Here is a 26,762-nt window from a genome sequence, read left to right on the forward strand (position 1 = left end):
GCTGGGAAAGGAGGAAGCTATAATCGGACTCCAGAATCCATGAGGAGTCAGGGAAGCCCCTCAAAACAGGCGTGGAATAGAAAGGGGTCCCAGAGCCCGTTGCCCCAACAGATGTTTTCTGCACCACAGAGGAAAAGCTGGCTGTCCTCTACGATTCTTTTTTCACTTCATGACTGTTTAACGACGAAGGACATACACGTTAGCCTCTTTTATCCAATCAAATCTTGGAGGATGTGATCTGGTTTACTAATCCTGCCATTGAATGTGGACTTTTTCTTCTCTTTTTACAGAATTAAAAAGCGCTCTCATTGCCCGCTGAATCTGGGTTCAGTCACCTTAGGTCGACCACAAAATAGTCGTCTAATTTCCTCATTACAGAAAATGACACAAACATTATTTCAGTTGTTTTACTAGATGGGCTGTCCTGGGAAATCTAGTCTTTATGGTTGAAAATGATGGATGCTTTGATTTAAATTACCATATAGTATTCTGCTCAGGTCTTGCATATAGCCAACCTGTCTTCCCTAGATTTTGAACAATAAAAAGTCTTGCTTATTTATTCTCACATAGGCTTGCTTTACTCATTAATATGCCAAGAAAGAAATATGCTTTTTGTTCTTTGGAAAAGTTTCTATTAAACAGATATTTCTTAAAGAGTCAACCCAAATTTTGGGTGTGAGAATGATCTTTAAGTTAAACCTTCCGTTGAGTGAAACCTGGACACTTTGAACAATGACTGGTTTTCATTTTTTTTTTTTTTGCCAGAATTCTTTAATAGACCATTAAGTTTGTTTATGCAGTTGATGATTCTAATGGATTGTCTTAATTGGAGATTTTAGTGCTTTGGACAAATATTATTAAAATTTAGATAGGAAAATACCCATCTCCTTATAAAATATATAGAAGTTACTTATCACTTACATTTTTGTGGAGATTAATAGTATACTTTTAAGCATATGTTTAAATACTTAACATTTGAATTTATGGCTTAAACCAGAATAAATCTCCTGGGATCACAGGCCGGAAACCAGTGATTAAATTGGAAGAATTTTCGTACACCTGAAAACAATGTCCTTTTCCTTATATTGTGACCTAAAGTGGAAGGCTTGGTATTGGGAGGAGGGGGATCCAGATTCTAGGCTTGATTCTGTCACTAACTCAATGCAAGACCTCATGTACACTATATGTTTCCATGTAGGAGAGGGAACTCGGTTTCACCATCTATATAATGCAAGCATAGGACTGATTAATTTCAAAAGTTTTTCAGAGAAATATCATCCTGTGAATTATAATGTTGCATTATCCAAATTTTTCCTTAAACAACAGATTGAATTTTTTTCTATTATTGAAGTGCACATTTATATTACAGATGATTTGGAAAATACAGCAAATGAAAAAAAGGAAACAAAAATTATTGGCAATCCCTCCAAGCCAGAATTAAACACTACGAATATTTTGGTGCATTTCTTTTCAGGTTTTTTGTATGTATGTATGTTACACATAATAACGGGATCAGACTACATTTTTTTTAACTTAATATATGTCTTTCCTATTGCATCAATTTCCTTGAGAACGTATTTTTAGTAGATGCATAATGTCTCATCCTATAGATTTGTCATAATTTATTTAACTAGTCTCTAGTGGTTAGACATATATTTTTCACTGCTATAATTCTTACACATAAATATTTATCTATATCTCATGATTTCTTTGAAGAGATTCCTAAACATATTACCAATAAAAGATTATGCATATTTATTTTAATATCTTTAACAAATTTTGGCATCAGGATTATACTGCCTTCATAAAATGAGTTGGCAAGTGTTTCTTCCTTCTCTATTTTCTGAAAGATTTTGTGTAAAATTTGTGCTTATTTTATTAATTTTACTCTTCTTTTAAACATAGGCTTTCAAAGCTATGTATTTCCCTCTAAGCACTGCTTTAGCTATAATCTCACAAATTTTGACATGTTGTTTTGTTATCATTTGGTTTTAAATATTTTTTAAATTTTCCTTTAGGTTTTTTCTTTGACTGAAGAATTATTCAGAAGGTTGTCATTTTATTTCCAAATATTTGGGAGTTTCTAGATATCTTATTTTTATTGTTTTCTAATTTAATTTCATTGTGGTCAAAGAACATGTTTTCTATCAGCAGTTATCAAAATTTTTGATCTCACCACCTTTGCACTCTTAAAAATTATTGACGACTCAAAGAGCTTTTGTTTATATCTATTTATTATTGGAAATTAAAACTGAGTTTTTAAAAAATGATTTATTAAGCCATTTAAAAATAACATTTTAATGTACATAACATTTTTATGAAAAACAACTATATTTTCCAAAACCAAAAAAGTAGTGAACAGAGTGAGATTGGTTTATATTTTTGCAAACCTCTTTAATGTCTGGCTTAATAGAAAACTGGATTTTCACATTTGCTTCTGCATTTAATCTGTTGTGATATCAGAAGTCATTCAGCCTCTGGAAAACTCCACTGTACCCTCGTGAGAGAATGAGAATGAAAAAGACAAACAATATCTCAATGTTTTGAAAGTAGTTTTGAGGTTATGGACCTCCTAAAAGGGTCTCAGGGGCCCCATGGGCCTGGAGGTTCTGAGAACCTCTGATCTACATGATTTTGATCCTTTTCAATATATCGAGACTTGTTTTGCAGTCTCGCATATGGTCTGTCATGGTGACTGTTCCATGTACGTCTGAAAAGAAAGTGTATTCTGCAGTTGTTGGGGACCGTGTTCTAGCAATGTCAATTAGGTCAAATTGGTTTGTAGAGTTGTTCTAATGTTCTTTGTCTTTCTGATTTTTTATTTTCTCTATCAGTGTCTGAGAGGGAGGTGTTAAATTACCCAACTGTGATTGTAGATCTGTATTTCTCCCTTTAGTTCTGTCCAATTCTGCTTCACGTATTTTGAATTTTTATTACTAAGTTCATTCACATCTAGGATTGTTACATTGTCTTGATTTTAAAATTATAAAATATATATTCTTGTCTCTGGTAATTCTCTTTGTCTTAAAGTCTACTTTATGTAGTATTAATACAGATGCACCAAGTTTCTGATGCTTACTGTTTGCATGGTTTATATTTTTCTTTTACTTTAGATTTAAAACGTGTTTCATATATACATGTGTGTATATATGTACATATACATACATATTTTTATATATATGGAGAGAGACAGATTCTTGCTTGCTTGCTTTTTATCCAGTCTGATATTTTTTTCCTTTTAATTAAAGTGTTTACAATCCATTTACGTGTAAAGTAACTATCAGTATGGTTGGGTTTAAGTCTACCATCTTGGCATTTGTTTTCTATTTGTTCCATCTGGTTTATGTTCCCCCATTCCTCCTTTTCTCCCTTCTCTCGGGTAAATCAATTATTTTTTTAGTATTCCATTTGATTCCCTTCTGTGGACTTTTTAGCTAGTCCTCTTTATGTTATTTTTAATGGTTGCTATAGCCTAGAGACTACAATATGCTTCTTTAATGTGTCACAGTTACTTTCAACTAAGATAATATTACTTCACAAAGTAAGAACATCATAAGAGTATAATGCCTTTCTCACCTTCCCGATCTTTGTGCTCTAGTTGTCATGTATTTAACTTCTACAGATGCTGTAAACCCTATAATTCATTATTGTTACTTTAAATAATTAATAGTCTTTTAAAGAATTTTAAAATACGGGTAATGAGAAGGTCTTGTATATTTACCATGAATTTACCCCTTCTGGTGTTCTTGGTCCATTTCTGCCAATCTGAGTTTCCACTGAGATTATTTCCCTTTAGTAGAAAGAATATTTTTTATCACTTCTAGTAGTACGGATGTGCAGTAGATGGATTCGTTCATACCTTTTCTGTTGTATATGTTTTTTATTTTGTCTTCATATGTTTAACAACCTTATTGAGGCCTAAATTATATACCATAAAATTCACCCATTTACGTGAACAATTCAATGATTATTAGTAAACTTACAGAGTTGTACAACCATCACCACAATCCGGTTTTAGAAAATTTCCCTCCCCTAAAAAGACCCTTCATGCCCATTTGCAGACAACCCCCTTTTTCACCCACAGCTGCAGGCAACCATTAATCTACTTTTATGGTCATTTTGTATAAATGGAATCATATAATATATGGGTTTTTGCTTCTTTTCATTTAAGATAATGTTTATGATTTTATCTATGTCACAGCATGTCAGTAGTTCATTCCTTTTTATTGATGGATAGTAAGTATTTCATTGTGTGACTTTACTGCATTTTGATTATCCATTCACCAGTTGGTGGAAATTTGCATTCCAATTTTTGGCTATTATAATAATGCTACTATGAACATTTGCATACAAGTCTTTGTGTCAACATGTGTCTTCATTTCTCTTCATGACCCAATTTCTGGGTCATGTTTGAATTCTATGTTAAATTTTAAAAAAAACTACCAAACTGTTTTCCAAAGTGGCTGCACTATTCTGCGTTCTCACTACCAACAGATAAGGATTTGACTTCATATTTGAAAGTCATTTTTTGCTGAATATAGAAATCTAGGTTGATAGTTTATAATTTTTCTTTCTTCACTTTAAACATGTTGTGCCATTGTGTGATGGCCACCGTTGTTTCTCATAAGAAGTCAGTCGTCATTTTATTGTTGTTCCTCTGTATGGAATGTCTTTTTCCTCTTCCTGCTTTTAATACTTTCTCTTTAATTTTGAATTTTAGGAGTTTAACTGTGATGCGTCTAGGTGTGGTCATCTCAAGGTTTAATGGGCTTCTTGGATTTATGCATTGACGTTTTTAATCCATTTGGAGAAAATCTTGACCATTAGCTATTCAAATATTTCTTCTGCAGCATTCTCTTTTCTACTTTTGGGACTCTAATTATACATACGTTAGAATAACTTATATTGTCCCACAGATCTTCTTTTCTTTATTTTAGTTTTGGTCTGGATAAAGTATTGGCTTTACAGTATTGCTTTTCTTCTGGGACTCATTAGGATTCTAATCCCTTATTCTAGCCCATGTGAAACCATAGAAGTTTGTTAGAAGTTCATCTGATTTCTCTTTTGAATTCTTCTTTCTCCTACTATTTACACAAAATATGAAAGCAAGTACATATCTCTTCTCTCAGGAGAAGGGTTCATCACTGTACGGAATTTAGTTCAATTAGGTTTCTTTTTCATCAGCTCTCTGAGGGGGTTTTAAAAATCTGTGATTGTGTAATTTGTGTGGCTTATTCTTTTTGAGAGGGTGACACAATGGTTTCCTGCAACTTTCTACATTTAGCTAGAAGTGAAAGTTTATGTGAGCTTTATTTTTTTGTTAAGGCTCTTGCAATCCAGAAAGATTGTTCCAAGTTTCATTTTCACCAACACAGTATTGAAAAACTCCGTTTATACTCCACCAAAAATAACAACACCAAAAACTCAAATGCATATCTTAGAGCCATGCTATTGAAAACTTCCTCTTTGATAAGTTGATTTGTGTTTCCACTGCTGGAATTCTGTGTCTTTCTCCACCTTGCCTTCCATACAAGGTGTTCTAGAGACACAGCACAAAGGAAACTCCACCCAAATGCACAATATTTTTTCTTTTGCAGAGCATTTCCCCTGAGACTCTTTCTCCTTACCTATTCTGATGAACTAGCCTGGCTTACCTGAAAATCTCTGCCCCTTATTCCCTTGAGCCAAGAGCCCATCCTCCATAATCAGCTTCTTGTTTTCTCTACTCTTGACACCCTAACTCTATGGAAACACTCAAAATACATATCTCACTCAAAGAAAGAATGTGATTTCTTCAAGTTTTGGGAATTTCCAAAGGTATTGCCATGCCCAACAGACACCCCCAACCTAAACCCCAATCTAGGTGGTCTGAATGTATAATCAGCCCGATATTGTCTACCAGAAACTTCCCTTTTGTGCATTTCCATGTGGCTTCTTACCTCTCCCTGTTTACCTTCCTCTATTCTAGCTTTTTTATTTACCACAACCCCTCCTTGAAAAGGGAGAGTAACTGAAATAAAATATGCATTATGAAAGAAGATTTACCTTTTTAGATGCCTTCATTCGTAGGATGGTCCTAGAATGGTTCAAAATACAGAGCAAGTCATTTGATGTCCCTACCTGCCACTTTTATGAAGGTGGAATCTTCTTAAAGTACAGGGCATTAGCAGTCTGCAGCTAGACAAGATCCAGTGACATAATTATAATGTATTTCTAATTATTTCTAATTTATGTTTATTACATATAATCCTGATGATTATTTATTTGAAATCTCATCAATCATAATCAGTGTCTGTTACTAAATCAGGTGTTTAAAAAAATTATGAACTTTACCATAAAAACTTTTCTGTTCTCAATTATTTTATCTTTTTGGCTTTCCAGCTCTTTTCTCAAGCTCCATTTTCTCCCTTGGTCTCTGTCTTGACACATACTAGCCATTATACATCAAATAACAATATGACCACCTGCTCATCTGCTAATTTAAGACATTCTAATTAAATTTAAAGTGAAAAATTTTCCATATTCAAGAACTAAATCCTCTTGCTTCTGCTTCTATCCCCATTTGGTTTCTGATTCTGTATAAAATTGGATTTTATACAGCATTCACAGCACTTATACATCAACACACACACACACACATGTGATGTATTAGTTAAGGTAACGCTGTTTGCTGGACCAGACATGCCCTAAAATCTCAGGGGCTTATCAGGAGAGAAGTTTATTTCCCACTCATGTAAAGCCCCATTGGCAGTGGGATAGGGGAGACCGTGCTCCATGCAGTCATTCAGAAACCTAGGCTGACAGGCTCTGCCATCTTCAACACTTGGTTCCAAAGATCAGTTTGAAGAAGAGAAATGAGGGTGCTGCAGGAGGTTCTTATGGGCAAGGCCTAAAATTAGCATACACTAATTCTGCTCCCACTCCACTGGCCAGAACTCAGTCACAGGGTCACTCTTTGACTGGGAGCTGTAGCCCTGATTAGGAAACCACTTTCGAGAAACAAGTCTATACTATGGAAGGAACACAACCTTTGGTGGAGTTGCAGCCATCTGTCTTTATACACATAAATACACACATAAATCTGAGGCTTCATTGATATGCTTCTTAGTTCTTCCAGTATAAATCTCCTGGAGTCTCGAAGCTTGAGGAGTTAAGGAATAGGGCAGTGGAGTAGGAGACTTCGTGCTAAGCACCAAAAACTAAAGCAAATGGAGCTGCTCCTAGGATAGAATGGCTCGGAAATAATCTATTCATGAAACGAAGTGAGGATGGCATTAACTTGTCTTGTCTTTCACTCATGCATTCTTTCATTCATTTCTCAGACATTATCTTGATTACTTCCTTTATGTCTGGCACTGTGCTAAGTGCTGAGAATACAATAAAACATTTAAATTGTACAGTGGGGTAAGAGCTATAATGGATTTATGTGCATTATGTATGTGGAAGTAATATGCATTATGTTAGTAGGGGTGGCTGGCCTTCCCCTAAGGTATCACGAGAAACTCCCAGCACAAGGTCTCAGAGGTCTATTTGCCCATTGGATTTCTAACATTTCCTTACTATAATCCTTTGCATATATGCAGCCCCTGGTTCCAACTCTGCACTCCACTCTCATGGAAAGTAATATGATTATATTTCCTTAGTAGAAAGATCCCTCTGGCCACAGATTGTTTGCAGGATGGATTCAATAGCAGCGAAATTAGAGGTAGAACGGGTCAAGAGGCTACTGTTATAGCTTTCACTGGTTCACTCTTCCTGTGGAACAAAATTTAAATTCCTATCCATAACTTAGACAGCTTTTCATGGTCAGGCCCCTGCCTAACAGTCTCGCTGCATTTTCCATGGCTCCCCACCCCTAATTCCTGACTCTACCTGGGAATTTCTGCAATATTAGACTACTCATAGTTTCTCATAGTTCAGCACATCATGACTTGCCCCTGCCTCCACTTAAAATATCGTCTCCCTACTTGTCTGCCCATCTAGAAGACAAGAAAATTACTTACCTTTCAAGATTCAGCAAAATGTTCCTTCCTTAGGGAAACATCCTCTAATGCTCCCTCTCTATGGCAAACGTAGATACTCCTTATCCTATGCTCATACTATATTTTTACCATCATTTATAGCAAATATAATTTATATTACATAATAGCACATCATATCATATCATATAGTAATTCTTTACTCTCTTTTGCCATGACCTCCTTGAGGAAGAAGATGGTGACTTGCCACCTTTCTATGGCCAGTGCCTTGCTGTGTATTGGGTACATGGTAGATTCAATAAATAATCGTTGAATGGATGGATGAATGAATGAATTCCAGTTGTAGGAAACAACCCATGCAAAGCAGAGCACTTTTAATAATATGGCATGTATCAAGAAATTTAGTTTGTTTGGGGAATAGGGTGTGTGCAGAGGAGCACTTAGAAAAAAATGGTTGGAAAAGTAGGTTGGCGTCACCATGTTAAACAAACAAACAAACAAACAAAAACAACTTTTAATTCTACCAGAAATGGGAAAGCAATGAAGGGGTTTGAGTCAGGAGAGTGATATCATCAGAACCAGTTTCACAAAGATGAATCTGGTGGTACTGAATAAAAAGATGAGTGGGCAGGGAGGCAGAGGGGGTAGGAGGCTGATAGTAGACCTTCGTCATTTTTGAGCTATCCAGCATCCTCACACCCATTCTATGTTGGGGAAGTCTCCCCTCCATGATGCTTGGTGGGGCTGCCACCTGCCACTAAGAGGCCATGGGGACCAAAATTTCCCTAACCAGATCTCCTGGCAGTTGGGTTGGGGTGCATGACTCAGGCTTGACCAACTGGACACCACTCTCAGAGCTTTGACTCCAGAGAGTATTACACAGTGACAGGAACAGTTAAGATCACTCATGGCAACAGCAGAGGAGAGACGAGTCTGATGGTGGTGAGTCCCAGTGGTAGTATCCTACCTTCACTGGTTCCTATAGCATCACCTTGGGGATTATCTTCTGCAGTTTAGACCCTTTTGGTTCCTACCTAGTTTCTGAAGCTGTTTCTCAAAATTCTTGCTAATTCTGTAAGAGCTACCTGATAAGTTCCTTATCTGTTACTTTCCTGCTAGTTAGCCAAGAGCAGTTCCTATCATTTGCAACCAAGAGCCCTGACAGGTATGGAATTGAAACAGTGGTGGATATTGGTGGATGCCCACCCAGCATCCATTCCCCTCATAACTCAGATTGTTGCTTGCATATCCATCCATTCTCATGTAACCCATGTACTTCAGGGAAAACCAACACCACTCCTTGCTGGAGGAGTGGGTCCAAGTTGGCTTAAGCCAATCATCACATTCCTTACCCTAGCCATAGTCATGTTCAGAGGTGAACAGGTGACCTAAGTGGGCCAGTTGTGGAATGAAATAGAGGCAGTGGTTGTTACTGGCAGACATCCTGAGAATCAGCTTAAGAATGACACTGACCTTCAGAAGACCGAGTCAGAGAGACAGGGCTTTTTGACAACCTCCTTGAGTCTCTGGATCAACGAGCCCCGACCCTGGTCTGCTGAAGGAAGGAGTCAACGATGACTGAGGTTACGATGCAGAGTAACTGGGTGGAAGGTATTGTCACGATTGAAACAGGGATCACGGGACGAGTAGCAGGCTTCGGGGGAAGATTAGAAGTTCAGGTCCAAAAATCATACATTTGCTTTTCCAGAAGTATTTTTGTGCTTTGTAATTCTTTAATTTCAAGTAAATATTAAGACTGATCAAATACTTTCGTGTATTTACACCTCACACTAAAGTCTAGCCCTTTTGAAAAGAGAGTAGAAATAGTTGCATAAAATGACCACTATGCATAGATTTGGGTGTTATTTTTCCCATGCCGTAGGCTTTAGCATAAGAAGGAGAGTGGGGGTAGGGGGAAAGGGAATCTGTTTCTAGAGCTTGGACTAGCAGAACTATAACAGTTTTGTGATAATGTCCGTCTCTCATTAATACCTATAGAGACGAGCACCTGTTACCACTCTAAGGCGTTATCTCAGTTTTTACCTTTATCTTTGTTTTTTTTTTTTGCTTTTTTGCTAATATAAAGATGAATCATATTAGCTAAAGATTGAAATGAACAAATGTGGACGTGTGTCTCACTGTTACAGATGTATAAAACTGATCACAATTTACTCTTGGCACCTATATAACTAAGTTATTTCAAATAAAATTACCACTATCTATCCAGTTTGGAACTTTAAAATCTTCTTCCTTCCCTGCCTCCCCTTCTCCTTTTTCTGGTACCTTCACCTGCCTCCTTCCTCACTTCACTCCCCATCCCCAGACCGTTAGCTTGATAGCCAATTAATTGTTAAATCCTGAGCATTCTATCACCACAGTGTTTCTCATCTCCATTCCTTTTGCATCTCCAGAATCCAGCCCCTCAGTGCTTCCGGCAAGAGTTTGGAATTACCAAAATTTACAATCCTTCTCCACTCCAATTCAACCTAGTGCACAGATCTTCTCATAATCTTCTGATAGATCCCATACCTTACTGAGTGAAATATACTCACTCTTCACTCTGTCACTCAAAGTCCTCATCTATGGGGCCACAACCCTTCCTTCTGATCTCATAACTCACCATTGCCCTGCTCAGACTTTCCATTCTAACTAAATGGGCTGTTCATTGGTCTTCAAACAAACCCCTAACCTTGCTCATAAGACCTTGATCTCTCTTAGTTCTACCCAGCATCCATATCAAATGCCCTCCTCTTTCATTGAAGGGTTTTTGATTTTGCAGGTAGAGGGATCTTTCATCTCTTTAAGAAATCCACTCTTGTTGCTGGCACCATCTTCTCCTCGGAGATAAGACTTTGAAACCTTAACTGCAACACGTCCCTCCCTGTCCCTGAAACCCCCAACCCCCAGGCTAGTCACTGAGTTCTCTCTTCTATTTCTACAATGTCTCCTGCATTGCTCATTGCCTAATTCGGTCCCTCATTGCCACTGGTTTAGATAATTCAATCAAAAAATGCAGCCACGTTGATTTCTACCCTCCTAAATTTCCTTTGAGATGTCAATTTCCTTCCTTCCTGCCTTGTTACTTTCCAATCCAGCCTCCACATCACCACTAGAATTCTTTCCAAAATTCGGATGTGTTCATGTTCTCCTCCAGAACACTAAAGTTTGTATAGCACAGAGGTTAAGAGTTCACACTTTGGAGACCAGCCTTTTGGATTTAACAAGCTCTACCACTTTTCAGCTACTTGGCCTTGGGCAAATTACTTCCTTATCTCTAAATGGGGCCTATTGTGAAGCTTAAATAACATAATGCTGATGAATATTTGCAGAGTGACTTCACAAGTTTAGCCCTAAGTAAATGGTAGTGTGACAGGATGATAAATGCCAAGTTTCAACTGAGACACGATAAAACACTAAATATGACATTCCAAACGGAGGTAGGTGTCAGATTTTCAAAGCAGATGGCCAAAAACTAGTTAGATAGCTCTAAAACCTGAAGGGGGGATTAGTAGGGTGAAGCAAGTGGACATGGAAAGAAGATTCTGTGAGGAGTTTTCTATGCGGAAATCCATCCTGGGACTCCTGCTGTTACCTCCGGAGGAAAGTTTGGGATGGTGCCAGCTCCCTCACCTCAAGTCTAATGGAGAGGAGAAGGAAGTTTCCATGGTACAATTTGGATGAATATGTGGCCCCTGTTGAATGACTCCTACTTTATTGTTCCCTGTTATTTAATCCACAGCTGAGTGTGTGTGTGTGTGTGTGTGTGTGTGTGTTAGCCAGGACTCTTGATTGTTAGTGACAGAAACAAGATCTGAATTAACTTGAGGAAAAAGGGAGATAATACTAGATATACTAGAGATAATACTAGAATATTTAACATGACCAAGGGAAGAGTTGAGTAAGGAGAGCCATGGAAGGACGTGGTGCCCCTGGGCCTCGGGAGCAACTGGAATGCAGATGCCACTGCTTCCCAGACTTCCTTTCTCCGCTTTTTCTATTTCTGTCTGAATATGGCTTTATGGTGGAAAAAACATGGCCAGCAACAGTCCCGAGCTTCTGGCACCATGGGGGACTGGCGTTCCTGACCCAGTTTTGGTTTGGAAAGTCCTCACAAGAACTCTGACTGGCTTGGCCTGGTCAGAGCCACCCTCAGATGAATCCAGGAGGGGAGGAGGGGGAGTAGCTCCCAGAGCATTCGGTGCCAGACGACAGGGCTACTAAGCAGACACTCTATTTATTTTCATCCATGTAGTTTTTCAAGTGTGTCAGCTTCTCAGGCATAGCATTGCCCGGTGTAAAATGCACCATTCATTATAGATGTGAAGGATGGAAAGGGGGAAATATGTCTTCCTAAAGGCTGGATTAAGGCAGGGGTAAAACCCTGGTAACTGGGGAGGAGGATAAGGCAAAGAAGAAATGACGACGGCTTCTTCAGAGTGCCACCCAGGGATTAGCGGTAAGATATGTGTGGGGCCTCGGTAGGTGCTAACTGGGCAATGGCAGAATGACAGTCCCTGAGTCTGACTGAGGGCATTGCTGCTGCTACTAAGCATGGGACTTCTGCAGAATGGGGGAGTTTGCATTTTGTGTCCCTCCTTCTCTGCTTTCAGTGTCTCTCTTACTTCTTATAGACCTTCCCTGCCCCTACCTCACCGTCCCCCTTGCTCAGTGACCGGAGGCACCTTCATTTGCCTCGCCTTCCCTTCTCAAGTTCACTCTTCTTTACAAGGACGCATTATATACATTTATTTTTGTCCATGTCCCGGCAGCACCTGTTCTCAGCTGGATCTCAGAGCAAAACGATTCCACTCACTCATTATTCATTCACGCAACACGCATTCACCGAGCTCTGGCTGTGCGGCAGGCCCCATTGTAGGCACCTAGTGCCTACCGCAGTGAACAAGGTGGAGGAACTTGCCTCATGGAGCTGACGTTCCAATGGGAGAGCGAGACAGAAACTGCACAAATAGATATATAACATCACTTAGTGGTGAGTGCTTTGAGAAAGATAAAATGGAGCAAGGAGATGGTGAGAAGGGCACCACTTAGCAGGCTGATCAGGGCAGGCTTCTCTGAAGCGGGGGCATTTGAGCAGAGACCTGAATATTATGGAGGAGTGAGCCCTGCTAAGATGGGCGAAATGGCATTCCAGGGAAGGGAACTCCAAGTTCAAGAGCCCTGAGGTGAGAATGTGTTTGGCACGTGATAACCAGACCAAAATGAGGTATCATAGATGAAGAAATGCAAATGGTTCTTAACTGTATGAACAAATGGTCCACCTTGCTCATAATAAGAGTAATGCAAATTAAAACTCATTGAGGACTGTCGGTGTGGGTTTAGGACTTTTTGCTTGCTCAGGTCAGAAACAGAATCTGAACTAGCTGGAGAAAAGATAGGGAGGTATGGATTGGGACAATGCTGGACTTGTTCACATATAGAAAGATCCTTAAATGTACCCATAATAAGAGAAATGCAAATCAAAGCTCCATGGAGATAACCACATCTCAGTCACCAGGTGGGCAGATGGCCAACCCATTATGCAGCACGTGCTGCTGGGAAACACACTTTCTCATAAATTCCTGGTGGGGAAGAAAAATGGTACAACCCCTGTGGAGGAGAATTTGGTGGGATCTAGCAAAATTACATGTACAGTTCCCTTTTAACCCAGCAATTCCACTTCTAGAATCTGTCCCAAAGATATAATAAGAAAATATGAAAAGACATGAGCAAAGTCTATACATTGCCACACTATTTGATAGCAAAAGACTGAAAACAACCCAAATGCTCATCAATAGGGGCCTAGTTTCACAAACTTGGTAAATTCACTTAGTGGAATACTATACAGCTGCAAAAAAGGAATAGGAATATTTCTACATATTACTATGGAGTGATCTCTAGAGTCATGTTTTTTAGTGATAAAAGCAAGACAAACAAAAGTGCACAAAGTATGCTATGATTTGTCTAAGAAAGGGAGGGAAAATAATATACATGCATATTTGTTAGTATTTTTTTAAATGAGAGAATGGATAAACAATAACAATGAAATAACAGCAACCTGTATGGGAGGGAAGAAGGGAATGGGGTGGAGGAGACAGGGATAGAAGCTAGATTTCTTTGTAGATTTGTGGTTTTGATTTTTAAAACATGTAATATTTTTTATAATTGTAAAACAAAGTTAAATTTAATGGGAAAGGCAATGCTTATGAATCAAAAGATTTTTCTTTGAAAAAAGTAAACAAATTGAGAAATAAATGAACCTTAAAAAGTAAATGTTTCTAAAAGTAAACATTTTAGAAAACAATGAACCTAACTTGGTGCCCGGTTGGTGGAACGGAGGAACTATTCCAAATGACTGTAAAAAACAGTAGTTCATACTTCCTTTATGGAATATACCCAAAGGACGAAAGGAACTGGGAAAAAATCTTAAATTGTTCCTGGTGGTATTAATAATGTGATTCTGAGGCTGCTGCGCATATAGTGTGAGATAAGGCAAATGAATAATTATGTTGTTGGTAAGGACCAAAATATTTGGTGTAGATGAAAGGGGATACAGACTGATGAGACTATAAGACTGATGAGTTTCAGCAAAAACACTGCAGTCCTGGATTTGAATTGGAATTATCAGTCTGAACTCATGATGTATGCTATCTTTAAAATACATTTATATATTTCTTAGCTCTGTCCACTAAAAAGGCTTATAAACAATAACCAACCCAGTGCAAAGAACAGCTCGAAGTGTACAGATAATGATCTTAGAGTATGTTGAAATATTTACTAAATGGAACTCTTCTTGGAGAAATGGCTGATTCCTTATCTGGGGCAGGAAATGGACAGGATGAGCCTGGAACATCTTGTCATGCCGGAAGGCGAGGTAGCCCTCAAGGATTACTGGGATTGTGTCAAAAGGACACAGGAGCCAACCTGATTAGACTCTCACTAGCAATTCAAGCATCAATAAGATGAAACTACAGTGGATTTAAACCCATCAAATATGTTTAATCCATGAGTTCATAACGATACTTAAAAAAGAAAAAAAAAACCCTCAATGATCGTCTTTGAAGGATAATAAGGAAACAAGTCATTAAAAAAAACTAGCTAATAAAGGGAAAGAATCAAGTGTGTATTTTGCCTGTCTTACAAAAATGTAGCTCAAGATAACTACATAGAGGTAAGAGGTAAATACTCCCTCTTAATGGGAGTATTCCGTGAGTAAATGAAGAAGGAATACCATCATTTTGCAACTCCTGATGAAAGAATGAATCTAGGCATTGAGCATGAAAGCCTGCTAATACCACAAAAGAGAGACAGCCAGAATCACATACCCCTGATGGAAGGACGTGACACCATCTATGAAGGAGACTCACCAAACCTAAATCTATCTAGCCTCTGGATCTAACTAACAAGACCTACAGGTAGCAGAGAAACCAGTTAAATGACACTATGTGGAATTCATCAAGAAAATCCAGACTGGGGAAAATTCTAAAGGACAAATAACATGGTTTCATCCTCAACAACAACAAACTGCAAGGAAGAGAAAGAGAAGAGATGGAGGAGGACCCTATAGATGAAAAGAGACATGAGAGACAAAGTAGTATGGATCCCAATTTAAATAAACAAATTGTTGAACAAAGGAAGCAAAGAAGGAAGGAAGGAACAGCAGGATGAGACCAAAGAAGGGATGGGGAGGAAAGAGCATCTGTGGTACAGTTGGAGAAATGTGAACACTGGCAGGATACTTGATGATACTGACGAATTATTCTTGCTTTCTGGGGTGCGTGGTGACAGGTATTGCAATTTCCAAAGAGGATCCCTTGTCTTTTAGAGATATATACTGAAATAGTTACAGAAGAAATGATACGATGTCAGACATCTGCTTCAACATAACCTGGGGTGAGTGTGAGAGTGGTTGGGGACAAGGAGCAGTGGTCCTCAAACTTCAGCTTGCATCAGCATCACCTGGAGGGCTTGTTAAAATACAGATACCAGTCCCACCTCCAGAGTTTCTGATTCAGTCTTGGGTGTGGCCCAAGAATTTGCCTTTCTAACAAGTTCCCAGGTGGTGTTGATGCTGTTGGTTTGGGGACCACACTCTGAGACCCACTGGCAAAGAGGAAGCAAGATTGGCCCCAAGTTATTCTTCCACCTGGGTGGTGGGTACGTGAAAGCTCACTATAGTATTCTCTCTACTACTGAATATATTTGAAATTTTCTATAATAAACATTAAAAACAAACTTAAGTGATCCAGAAAGACACATAGAAGGAGCAAAGGCTTTGACAACCCATGGTTGTAATGGGAGCATCTTTGCTCATTAGCAAAACAGACATGGCTGCTGTCTCCAGGATTGAAAGCACTGTCCTCTTGCCCACTTGGGGGTGAGAGCATCAGCTCAGCTGTCAATCCTCCTAGAGAACTGCCTGGCCTGAGGGGCAGGGATGTGGTCTTTGTCTAAGGGGTCTACATCGTGTTGTATCCATTTTCTTAACGTGGTCAGTCACTGGAAGAGCAGTGGTTTGGATGAATCCTAAAGGTTGTCTGGCTACTTCGACTGGGAAGAGTGCTCCTGAGCAGAGCTGTGCCATGGCTCAGCTGTCAGGGATGGGGGTGATTCCTGAACTCATATGCCCATGTATCTTCCAGCTGGAACCTTCCTGAAACTCCTAGATCAGGAGACACCTCTATCGGTTTGAATCCCTCTACTTGCCTTTTAAGATTCATTTATTTATCCATTCATCCTTCAGATATTTCTTAGAGAACTAAGTGTCAGACACTCTTCTAGCCCCTGAGAATACAGCAAGGAACAGAATAGGCAAAATTCTCTGCTTTTGTGGAGATTAAATTCTAGTTGGGGAAACAAGCAATAAACAAGAAAAGAGATAAATGAACAGAGTAATTTCAGAGAGTGAAAAGTGCTATGAATAAAAGTAAAATGAAGATGCTGGGATGGTGATTGATTGTGTGTGTGTGCACGTGCACATACATGTGTACATTTATTTTAGGTGATCAGGGAAGACTTCTCTGAGGAGATGACATCTGAGCTGAGAGCTGGATGATAAGAAGGAGCCAACAATGAGGAATCTAGATATTTTCAGAGGCAATAGCAAGTGCAAAGTCCCTGAGATGAGAAAGAGCTTGACATTTTTTTTGGAATGCCAAGAAGTCTAGGGGTCTGGGACATGAAGAGCAAAGAGAAAAATGTTATGAGATGAGGTGGGAGAGGAGGCAGGAGCCAGGGTTTGTAGAGCCTTGGAGCCATCAGCCAGGGTGTTTATGTACCTACCCCAGACCCCTCCAAGGCTGCCAGTCATCCCCCAGCTAGGAGAGGTACATTCTATCTAGAGAAACAGGAAACTGTTTAACAGTGAAGCCCTCTAGGGGCTCTGGTTTATAGCAAAAGGAGTGTTTGGTACAGGCAATTGAATTGTGTTGTATAGCCAATTTGTTGAATCAATCTATTAAAAATCCAATAATTTTATTTCAAAGTCACTATATGCTCTAGATGCCTATAATTCCACCCTAAAAACACTATTTACTCAACTTAAGGTTTGGTCCCCTGTGAAAATACAGATTCCTCTGTGACAAAAATACAGATACTATGAGATATCTGTCATTTAACACTATATAAATGAAGTGAGAGCTGTGTCCTTTAAAAGATATTTTAAAAGAGGAAAGCATAAAGTTAGTGGGTTCTTGAGTACAGGATGGACTCTCCAGGGCAGAAGCAAATCAGAAAGGAGAAACTGAGGACGCATCAAAAAAAACTACCCATATTACAATTTAGAGTGGGGCTCTGCTTCCTGCATAGACTAATGTCCTCCTGCCAAGACTTATCGCAGCAAGGCTCTTTTTTCTTAAAATAATACATATGTATCCTTTATGGCTCTTTCCTAGACAGAATGCGTGAAATAATTCACGGAGCCTTTTAGGTGAACAGAGCAATGATTAGAATGGGTTGTTCCTACTACCCTGTTGCTCCTTGGCAGCTCTGGACACGCGTGCTGGACTTCACCTCTGCGGAGGAACCGTCACGAACAGGGTGTAACATTTTCATGACTATGAAGCAGTGGTGGGTGGAGGCAGTTCAAATGGCCAGCGCCAACAGGTTATAGTCTGTTAGATTCCAGTCATTTCCCAACTCTACATTCAGTGGCTTGATATTGGTCTCCTGCAGTCAGCCATGATGAGAATACTTACACCACGGAAATCAGCAAATGCTACACATTGGGCTTTTCTTTCTAGAGAGCTGATGTTAAACATTTACCAGCATGCCACTGCTCTGAAACCTTAAAAAGGTAAATTTTAGGATATGCCATGGCTTTTAAAAAAAAATAGCCATTTCTTTGTTTTGCCTACCAGATGTCAGTGGTATTCGGAATTGCATTCATCCTTGTATATACTTTACATTTTAGCTCTATTTGTGTGTCTATGACCCAGTTTACTTTCTCAGAAACTTTGCCTGGCGTTCTGTGGTTGGCCAGATACGCACGAAGGGCCCCTGGAGACTTTGAGTCACCTGTCCTGCTGCCTTGTCTACCTCTGGCTCCAGTCAAATGTAACCTTCAGTGTGCCTCGCCCCCCAAATACCCTATTCTTTCTTTCCTCTGTACAATTCTAGTCTGCTGCTCCTACCTGGAGGGCTCTCCTCACCCCTTCTCTGTCTGGCAAAGTCTTACCCGTGTTTCAAGAGCAGAGCAGAGGTCATGTCCTTCTCCTTGAGGCTCATCTGCCACAGCTCCCTTCAGCATCTACTGCTCCTTCTCCAGTGCTCCCACCAAATGCTGTTGTACCTCCTCAGCCACCATCACTACTGCCTCGTTGTATAGGTGTTTATCTCCGTGTCTTATCTCCTCCCCTGGATATTAAGCCCTGTGAGGATAGTGAATTTTGCATATTCATCATTTTATCCTTAAAAGACCTGGTGCAGAGCTTTGCACATAGTCATCACTCGCTAAGTAGTAGTTGAATTATCTGCACATATGACTTCATATTAGCCGCAGTGCCACACACACACACATACACCCATACACACTCACACACAATTTCATCAGTCTAAGTGTTTGTGTTTGTGGACTGATTTCGTTTAGCATGGGAAGTGTCTTGCTGAAGGGGAACACTAGGCTCAGATGTAGTCCAACAAGGACCAACCACAAAACTTCCACCTTCAGTCTGAAATGTTTCCTTTCTCTTCTGCATGCAAAACTGGACCACTTTGTCCAATCATGTGTTAGAGAGGTGTCAATCTGTTACAAATCATGACGCTCCGATGGCCACTGAAGATACAACTGCATCTTAATGGGAATAGATCCTGCTAGAATGTTAGTGAGTTCTACTGAGACTTTTATAACTAAGGATAAAGTGAAAACTAATCTGATATTTTTCCTTTGCTCACTCCTACTGTGAAACAAGGCTATTCCTGTTTTGTTGATTCATTCATTAAACAATTATCGCCTTCTTGTGCCAGGCACTCTGCTAAAGGTTCAAGATATAAGGGTGAACGATCCACGGTCCTGCCCTTCAGAGATTCACAATCAGGAAAAGAGACTGGAAAAGGCATGTGTTCAAAGTCTCAGGCGAAAGAGAGCCCCGAGGCTCTCAATGACAATGACCCACATCAGTGCATTTGCCCATTAGACTCTGCCATCTGTTCCCACATGAGACATTTCCTGTAACTCCTTTCCACGGGCTGCTTTCAGTTTGAATGACCTTGGAGACAGCCTGAAATCCCTAGCGTGGAAGGGTGCTTTTAGAGTTACCGGTCTGCACTTATGTGCTTCAAATAGAATTTCACAAACCTCTAATTGTCTCCTCTTACCAGCCTGCTTAGATGACTGACGACCAGCTCTTTAGTCACTCCAAGAATGGATTTCTATTCAGCCCGTGCCCAGGTTGCATTAGGACGCCCAGAACATGTGTGGCTGCGCTGAGTGGCACAGGGCAATTAACAGAAGCCAAGCAGTTTGCAAAATGCCTCAACTTCCTGCTCATCTCTGAGGCAGAAAATTGTCACACCTTAACCTCAGGAGGTTCATCTGCAGAATTATTTACCCACCCTCCCCAAAGCAAAGCCTCTGGTGTCAGATTCTGCCCCCTGCTTTTTGCCAACATAAGCAGTCGGCTGAAACAACAGCTATGACTCAGTTCCTAGCCAACGCTGCCTGAATTGATTTAGTCTGAGTTCAGATTTAGCACATAATCATGTTCAATTTGCTCCACTGCACTGCCTGGAGATAAAAGGCTTGGGGGAAAAAAAATAGCTTCAGCCTGTGTCAGTCTTTGTGGTGATGTCATTGCCAGGAGAGAGCCCGGCCGTTCCTTACCCTGCTGTGCTGCCTCAGACGCGGCGGGCTGCGTGCGTGCAGCGGGAGAGGGCTCCAGGTGCCCGGCTCAGGCGATCCCCAGGGCAGGGCGGCATCAGGCCGGCCACGGCAGCATCCACTGGAGGCTCATCCCATCACGCACGACTCGGAGGTTGCCTAACTCTTTACTGAAAATTCTGGAGGGGGAATGCCAGCCCTTAGCATGGACTGTGATGTTTCCACTCTGGTCGCCTGTGTGGTGGATGTCGAGGTCTTTACCAATCAAGAGGTTAAGGTATGCAGCTGCAATCTTATTTTTCATTGTTGTTGTTCCTGAAGCTGCTTGGCAGAGCCTTTTTCGCTTAAGGAAACGAGACTTTGGTAGATAGTTTTCAGCTCACGGTCTGCGCTAGAAATGCATGTGGCGAGTGCGTGGCTGTGTTAATTAGAATAAGTTAGAGGAGGGACCGGCACGTTAATTTTGAATGTGATAAGGTCTACCATTGTCTGTTTTTTTCTTGCCTTTTCTATTAGGTGATTCCCAGTTTTCCCTTTCACAGTAGACATGTTGTCATAGTCTCGTGTCTGTGTCAACAAGGAGAATTTGCCAGTCTTGAATGTTGGAGGGATTTTAAACCAATGATTAAATGAAGAAAGCACACATAGTAAACATCGCACCCGGGGAACCCTGATCGTGGAAGGGTAACCCTTTCACGGCATGTCACTAAAATACGCCGTGATGTGGTCTTCAAATTGAACAAAAGCTATTCTACAGATGGCAGTTTCAATCTCCAGCTTTCTGGAAATCGAAGTTGGAGAGCAGCTGCCTAAATTTCCTTTGTCAGGCAAAGGAAGCAAGTTATTTTCCTTGAGCAGTTGTCCATAAAGAAAGTTCGGGCATACATACATTTTGCATCTTAAGATGTAGTATTCCAGGGTGCTGGTCCTCACTGGTTGTCTGCAGTAATTGTCTAATTGTCGTGGGTAATCTTCCCCTGATGATATACACGCTGTTTTCTTTTTCCATTTGGTTTTATGTTATGAAAAAGATTCCACGCTCGTCAATGGAAATTTTGATTCCTTCTCTCATATTTAAAATAAGAACTGGCAGAAGCTTCTTATTTACACATCTCACACACACGCAAAAAGGACGGTTGCCCATTGTGTGATGGGAGGAATAAAAGGGGAATTACGTTGCATAATCATTTTCCACCCTCGCCTTAGTCTTTACTTAAAGACCCTGAATTCTTTATGTTTGGGTGTGCAGGTGACACCTTGGTGCTTCCCAGGTGGGGATTTATGTATTCACTAGCCTAACACATGGCTCTGTCATTCAAGATTGTGGTTGGTTTTGAACACTCTTTTGAAATGGATTCAAGAATCTAGTTTGTTATTCCTGCATATTTTAAATGTGTGGCCCTGTGCTTACAGTTTTTATGCTGGTGAGACGTGTCTACCACCTGTCATATTGAGGTTCCGAAAATTAGAATATAATGGTTTGGCGCTGCCTATGGTTGCGTCTGGAATGGAAACATGCGTGCAGAGACACAGTCCTGCTGGTCATACATGCCGTAAGCACTCCAAAAGGGAGAGTGGTCATCACAGTCCCTCCAGTTTAAAACCAGTTCAAAGTCCAGCACGGGTAACTGGGTAGAGAGACATCTTCCAGCAGCTGCTGGAACAGAATTATGTGTGTGTAAAGTAAAACTTCGTAGTTTCCTTCTGTCCTTACAGCTCTCTGTTGATTATGTGCTTGCCCTGCAAACATCAGAAGATAATCTAAACTTTTTTGATCCAAGAAATGATAGTGAGAAAATATTTATTAGGGATCTGCAATATGCCAGGCATTGTGCTTATACAGGAAGGAGTTGGAAATATGCTTATATGACGTATGTAAGTGTGATATAGACTTAAAAATAACCACTTGCCCAATATTTCTTAAAGACGGAGGGTGTTTTGTGGAATCAAGGGGACACAAAATCCCTATAGTTGGTTGTGCCTCAGTGATTGGGATGGCTTTATGGAGAAAGTGGTACTTGAATTTGAAATGGGGAGATTTTGATACAGGAAGAGGGAAGACACCAGGATGGGCAGGCATTCCATTTTGCAGTCAAGTGAGTCAGTGCATTTGACTGCAGTAGGATCTCTGTGAGAGATTGGAGGGGAAACAGGGGAAGGAGGTGAGTCAGGGCCAGGTTCTGAAGCAGCGGACTCTGTGCATCAGAAATGTATGGAGTTTCCGGGGAAGACAACCACCAGAAAGGTGCATTATATGTCCTTACTGCTAAATAGCTCTGAGTCACAATGGATTTGTTTCTTTGGGACAAGTTACCTAACCTTTCTGTGCCTTAGTGTTCTCATCTGTAATGTGGGGATGATAGTCATTGGCTTGGTGGGAGGATTAAAGAAAATTATACACATAAAATAATTAACATAGTGCTTGACACATATTTAGTGTTCGATAAATGTTAGCTGTCACCCCCATCATCATTGTCATCTTTTTAGGCGGTCTCTGAAGGTGTAGGTTACTTTTGCCAGTTTATTGGGATGTCCTAACTCCAGCTGAGTTTACAGTGACAGTCCAGGCCACAGAAAGTGTTTTCCTTCCCATCCCCCCAAACAAATACACACACACGCACATATGCACACACATACACAGCCTAGCAACTTGGAAAACATGGTCCTTCCTTTCAGACATTTAATCATTTAATGTAAAATAGTGACTTTATTATCAAGCAAAGATCTACTTTGTGCTTATTAAAAAGGGGAAAAATAAACAAATTAAGGTGGGCCAAATAGGTTTGTTGAGAAAACTACTTGCTCCTTGTTCAAAAGTGAGCATTGCATATTGTCATTGTTCATTGTCATGAACCAAGAGAGGTTCAAATGTAAAATTCTGGCACCAGAAAAAGTTTCTCCAAAGGTAGACATCATTAATTACCAATTTCAGGTACATGGTGGAGCCAGGAGTTCCTTTCTTCAAAGTCTTGAATGTTTACTGTCCGAGAAAAGGAAGGCACCTGGTGAGGGTTTGTCTCACCTGCCTGCATCCAGCGTCCTTAATCTCAGGCCTTTTTGCTTTTTACAGACCCTCCCTTTCGTCATGTAGCCCCTGTGGGAACGCAGCCGCACCAGGGTTATGAAAGCAGCAGGCGCTCTTCGCAAATGCAGTGGTTGATTTGAAGGGGGTGGAGGCCTATGCAAATCCAGGGTCTTATCACAACTTAGAAAGCCTTGTCCTCATGGTGGGTCTCAGCTGGTTGCACTGGGTACCCTTCAGGTTCCAAATGCCTAAATTTTGCCAAAGCTGCTAGAGCAATAGTACCAAAAATAGGAGGAAATCAGGCAAATGGAGTTCTGCCACGTTTATCTTTCTCCAGAAATTCCATTGGTGGTGTTGTGAACTTAGCTGTCTGCTTTATGGTATAAGGATGCCCAGAAAGATAAAGAAATTTGAAGCCCTCAATAGAAGGAAAATGATATGATGAACTGTAGGGTTGTGTGTGTCTGTGCGTGTGTGAGTGTGCAGGGTTGATTTTCTCCAGTATTCTTCTCATATTTCTGAAAATAGTCTTTTCTCTCCACAAGGAGCCAAACCCTTAGGAAAATGAAAGAGATCCAAAGATGGGTAATGAAATTTATATTTCACTTTAGTCTAGTGGTTCTTAAACCTGATTGCACATTGGTATCCCCTGGAGAGCTTTTAAAAATATTGACGATGCCCAGGCCCCATGCCCAGAACTTCTAACGTGGCTGGTCTGAATGGAGCCTGGGCATAGACTGTCGTATAAAGTCAGTGTCTTATTGCTTCTAGCCACAGCTGGGTACAGGTGAGGTCTGTCAAGAATCACCTAGAGTAGCCTCTGCTTGAACACTTGGATCCATAAACCCCAGACGAAGATTTGATTCTGCAATTTTGAAGCAATGTCTCTAAGTTGTCAGGAATGTTGAGACTCACCCAACACTTTCTGATCGGTTTGTCACACCTGCAGGTCTTCCACCTCGTTCCAAGCTGACAGTAAACACTCTTCTCCACTGCTGGCCACCATGGGCATCCTTCTCAGAGCTGCAGAGACAACCTGCAGCAGTGTCCCCATCCTCCGGGGACATCTAAGCCTGGGGCTGCCCCTTCTCCACAATGGGAGCTTCCACACAGAAAAGGGGTGGATGCCTCCTCTCTGGGCTGAAGGGTTCTTGATTCGTGTCCCAGGGATTCAGTGTTATCTCCATGGGCATTCATATAGAAGACAGGAGGCTCACAAAGCTCCTTTCTACTCATCAAGACAGGCAGGAAACATGACAAATCTTCTAAGAAGAACAGAAGTTTCAAAGACCTTTGGAGCTAGAGATTTGTTCATTCGTTCAAAAACGTATGTGTGGCGTTCTTAACTACTTACCAGGCGATGCTCTACGCACTGGGAGATGGACAAGATAGAAATCCCTTCCCTCATGGAGAATACATTCTAACACTAGAGGCAGACAATGAACAAGTAAACAAATAAATGTATACTATAATTTCAGGTAGCGATAGGGGCTATGAAGAAGAATGCAGAGTGAGGGGATGAATTGTTGGAGGAGGGATTGCACTGGGGGCCCTTCAGACTTCGATTTCCTAAATTTTGCCAAAGCTGCTAGATCAATAGTACCAAAAAGAGGAGGAAATTGGCCAATGGAGTTCCACCATATTTATCTTCCTCCAGAAATTCCACTGGCCACTTTTGAATGGATGGCCAGTGGAAGCATTTCTAGGGAGGTGACAGTTTATTAAATGTTATTTTTCCAATGTCATTCAGAGATCTAAATGAAGTGAGTGAGAGAGCCATGTGTAGATCTGAAGGAAAAGCATTACCATAGAGGGAATAGTAGATGCAAAGAGAGGCCATCTTATTTGATGTGTTCTTACCCAGCCTCCTGTTTAACCTATTTCAATCATTCATTCATTCAGGGACCTACTGAGGCTGTCACTATCTTATGACATAATTTATATTTTTTAAGGATGCTCCTTTTTAGAAATCGTGCTCAAGCTAATTCCTTCATGCTACATTTTAAGCCTGTTGATTCTCCTGGGAGAGAGAGAAATGTAAGCAGAAATTTGTTCTCAGTGTAATAGTTCTTCATATGCTTGGAATCTTAGGGCTGTATGGGACTTTTCTTTCTCCTTCTGAAAGACCAGGGCCTTTTTAAGGTGACTCTTAAGTCCTACTTTCTCTCTTCTGCTTTTGAGGATTTCCCAATATCCTCCCAATCCGCGTAACCTTGGGCAAGTCTCTTAACCTTTCTGGACACATGATAATCATGCTGAGAAAAATGCTCGATGCTTTATGTATTTTGTTGTCCTTTTCATACAATAATATGATGTGACTGAGTTATGGTCTGTGTCATGCTGTTGTGTGAGTTATGAAAAAAAACCCCAGCATGTCCTGGCCACTTAGTACAATGAAATCTCTTTGAATCACTGGAAATTTCAAATTACTTGTTTTGTTTGGCAAGATTCGCAGGAGGAAAAGGATGGAGGAGAGTTGATATGATACACTTCGCACTCTGCTCTGCGGAGAGACAAGTGACACAAGCGAATATGTGGGGATTGAGTATATGGCACTGATATGGAAGAGGATCTTGTGGGTATTTGTCAGGAGAGCTGATCAAGTTTCATGCCTATTTCTTATGCTTTTTTGGCAAATGCAGTACTGGGGAGAGAATCTGGCCACCACCATGACCTTATGGCTCTGTAGAAATCTCAAGCTCTTTCAGCCTTGTCAAAACCATTGTGTTCACTCAGTACCTTCGAAGAGTTTGAGCTGCATATGATTTAATTCTTAAAAATTGAAACCCTCTAGAGATATTCACGGTAACTTTTAGTAGCCAAAATATTAAGTTAACAGAAACTCTCATTTTCTATTCAATGACTATAATATTAAATAATATTTGTTACACATCTCCAGCTGATCTTCAGTTTCTGAAAACCAAAAGGGAGTATGTGGGGAGGATGGGGAGTGGTGGTGAGGTGGCATGCCCATAGAAGATTCCAACCCTCTAGCAAAACAAAAACTTACTCTTTCTCTGATAATAAAATGGACTAGAATTGGGCCATTTTGAAAATAAATGAATTAATGCAAAACTGAACATTAGAAATTAACCCAAAAAAATATTTTAAGAAAGTTAACATTCCTAAATGTGCACTATTGAGCGTTTTCTTGCCTCTGAAGAAAGTAGCAGATATCTTCCACAGAGTGGTAAGAAGTAATTTTATGCAAGTGACAGATGCTCCCTGAGAAGGTTAACAGGCAGATTTCTCAGCCACCTGTCACATTAGGGAAAGACAAGGTATAGTATCCAACAAATGACATTGTTAAGCAGGAAAGTCAACTGAAAACTTGATTTTCTGTTTAAAGAGTCTTTTAACTGTGGGAAAGTAACTGAGACACTAACAGTTGCTACCTCTAACCTGAATGTCAGATTTATTTAAAAACAACAACAAAACAGTATTT

At 40.3% G+C, this 26,762-nt stretch overlaps 1 protein-coding gene across 4 annotated transcripts in view; it reads left to right on the forward strand.

Annotated features, from left to right (window-relative positions):
• RCAN2 (regulator of calcineurin 2) overlaps positions 1-26,762 on the forward strand; it is a 247,381-nt gene that overhangs the window by 131,007 nt on the left and 89,612 nt on the right. Inside the window, exon 1 of one of the 4 annotated variants that reach the window (XM_058554215.1) lies at positions 20,380-20,569. The exons of the other annotated variants lie outside the window; for them this stretch is intronic. Coding sequence (XP_058410198.1) covers positions 20,483-20,569 — 87 coding nt within the window. The 5' untranslated portion in view covers positions 20,380-20,482. Of the gene's footprint in view, positions 1-20,379; positions 20,570-26,762 lie in introns of those variants that run through there. 4 annotated transcript variants of the gene reach the window in all.

The sequence above is a fragment of the Diceros bicornis genome, chromosome 14 (genome assembly GCF_020826845.1).
Source record: "Diceros bicornis minor isolate mBicDic1 chromosome 14, mDicBic1.mat.cur, whole genome shotgun sequence".
NCBI classification, from domain to species: Eukaryota; Metazoa; Chordata; class Mammalia; order Perissodactyla; family Rhinocerotidae; genus Diceros; species Diceros bicornis.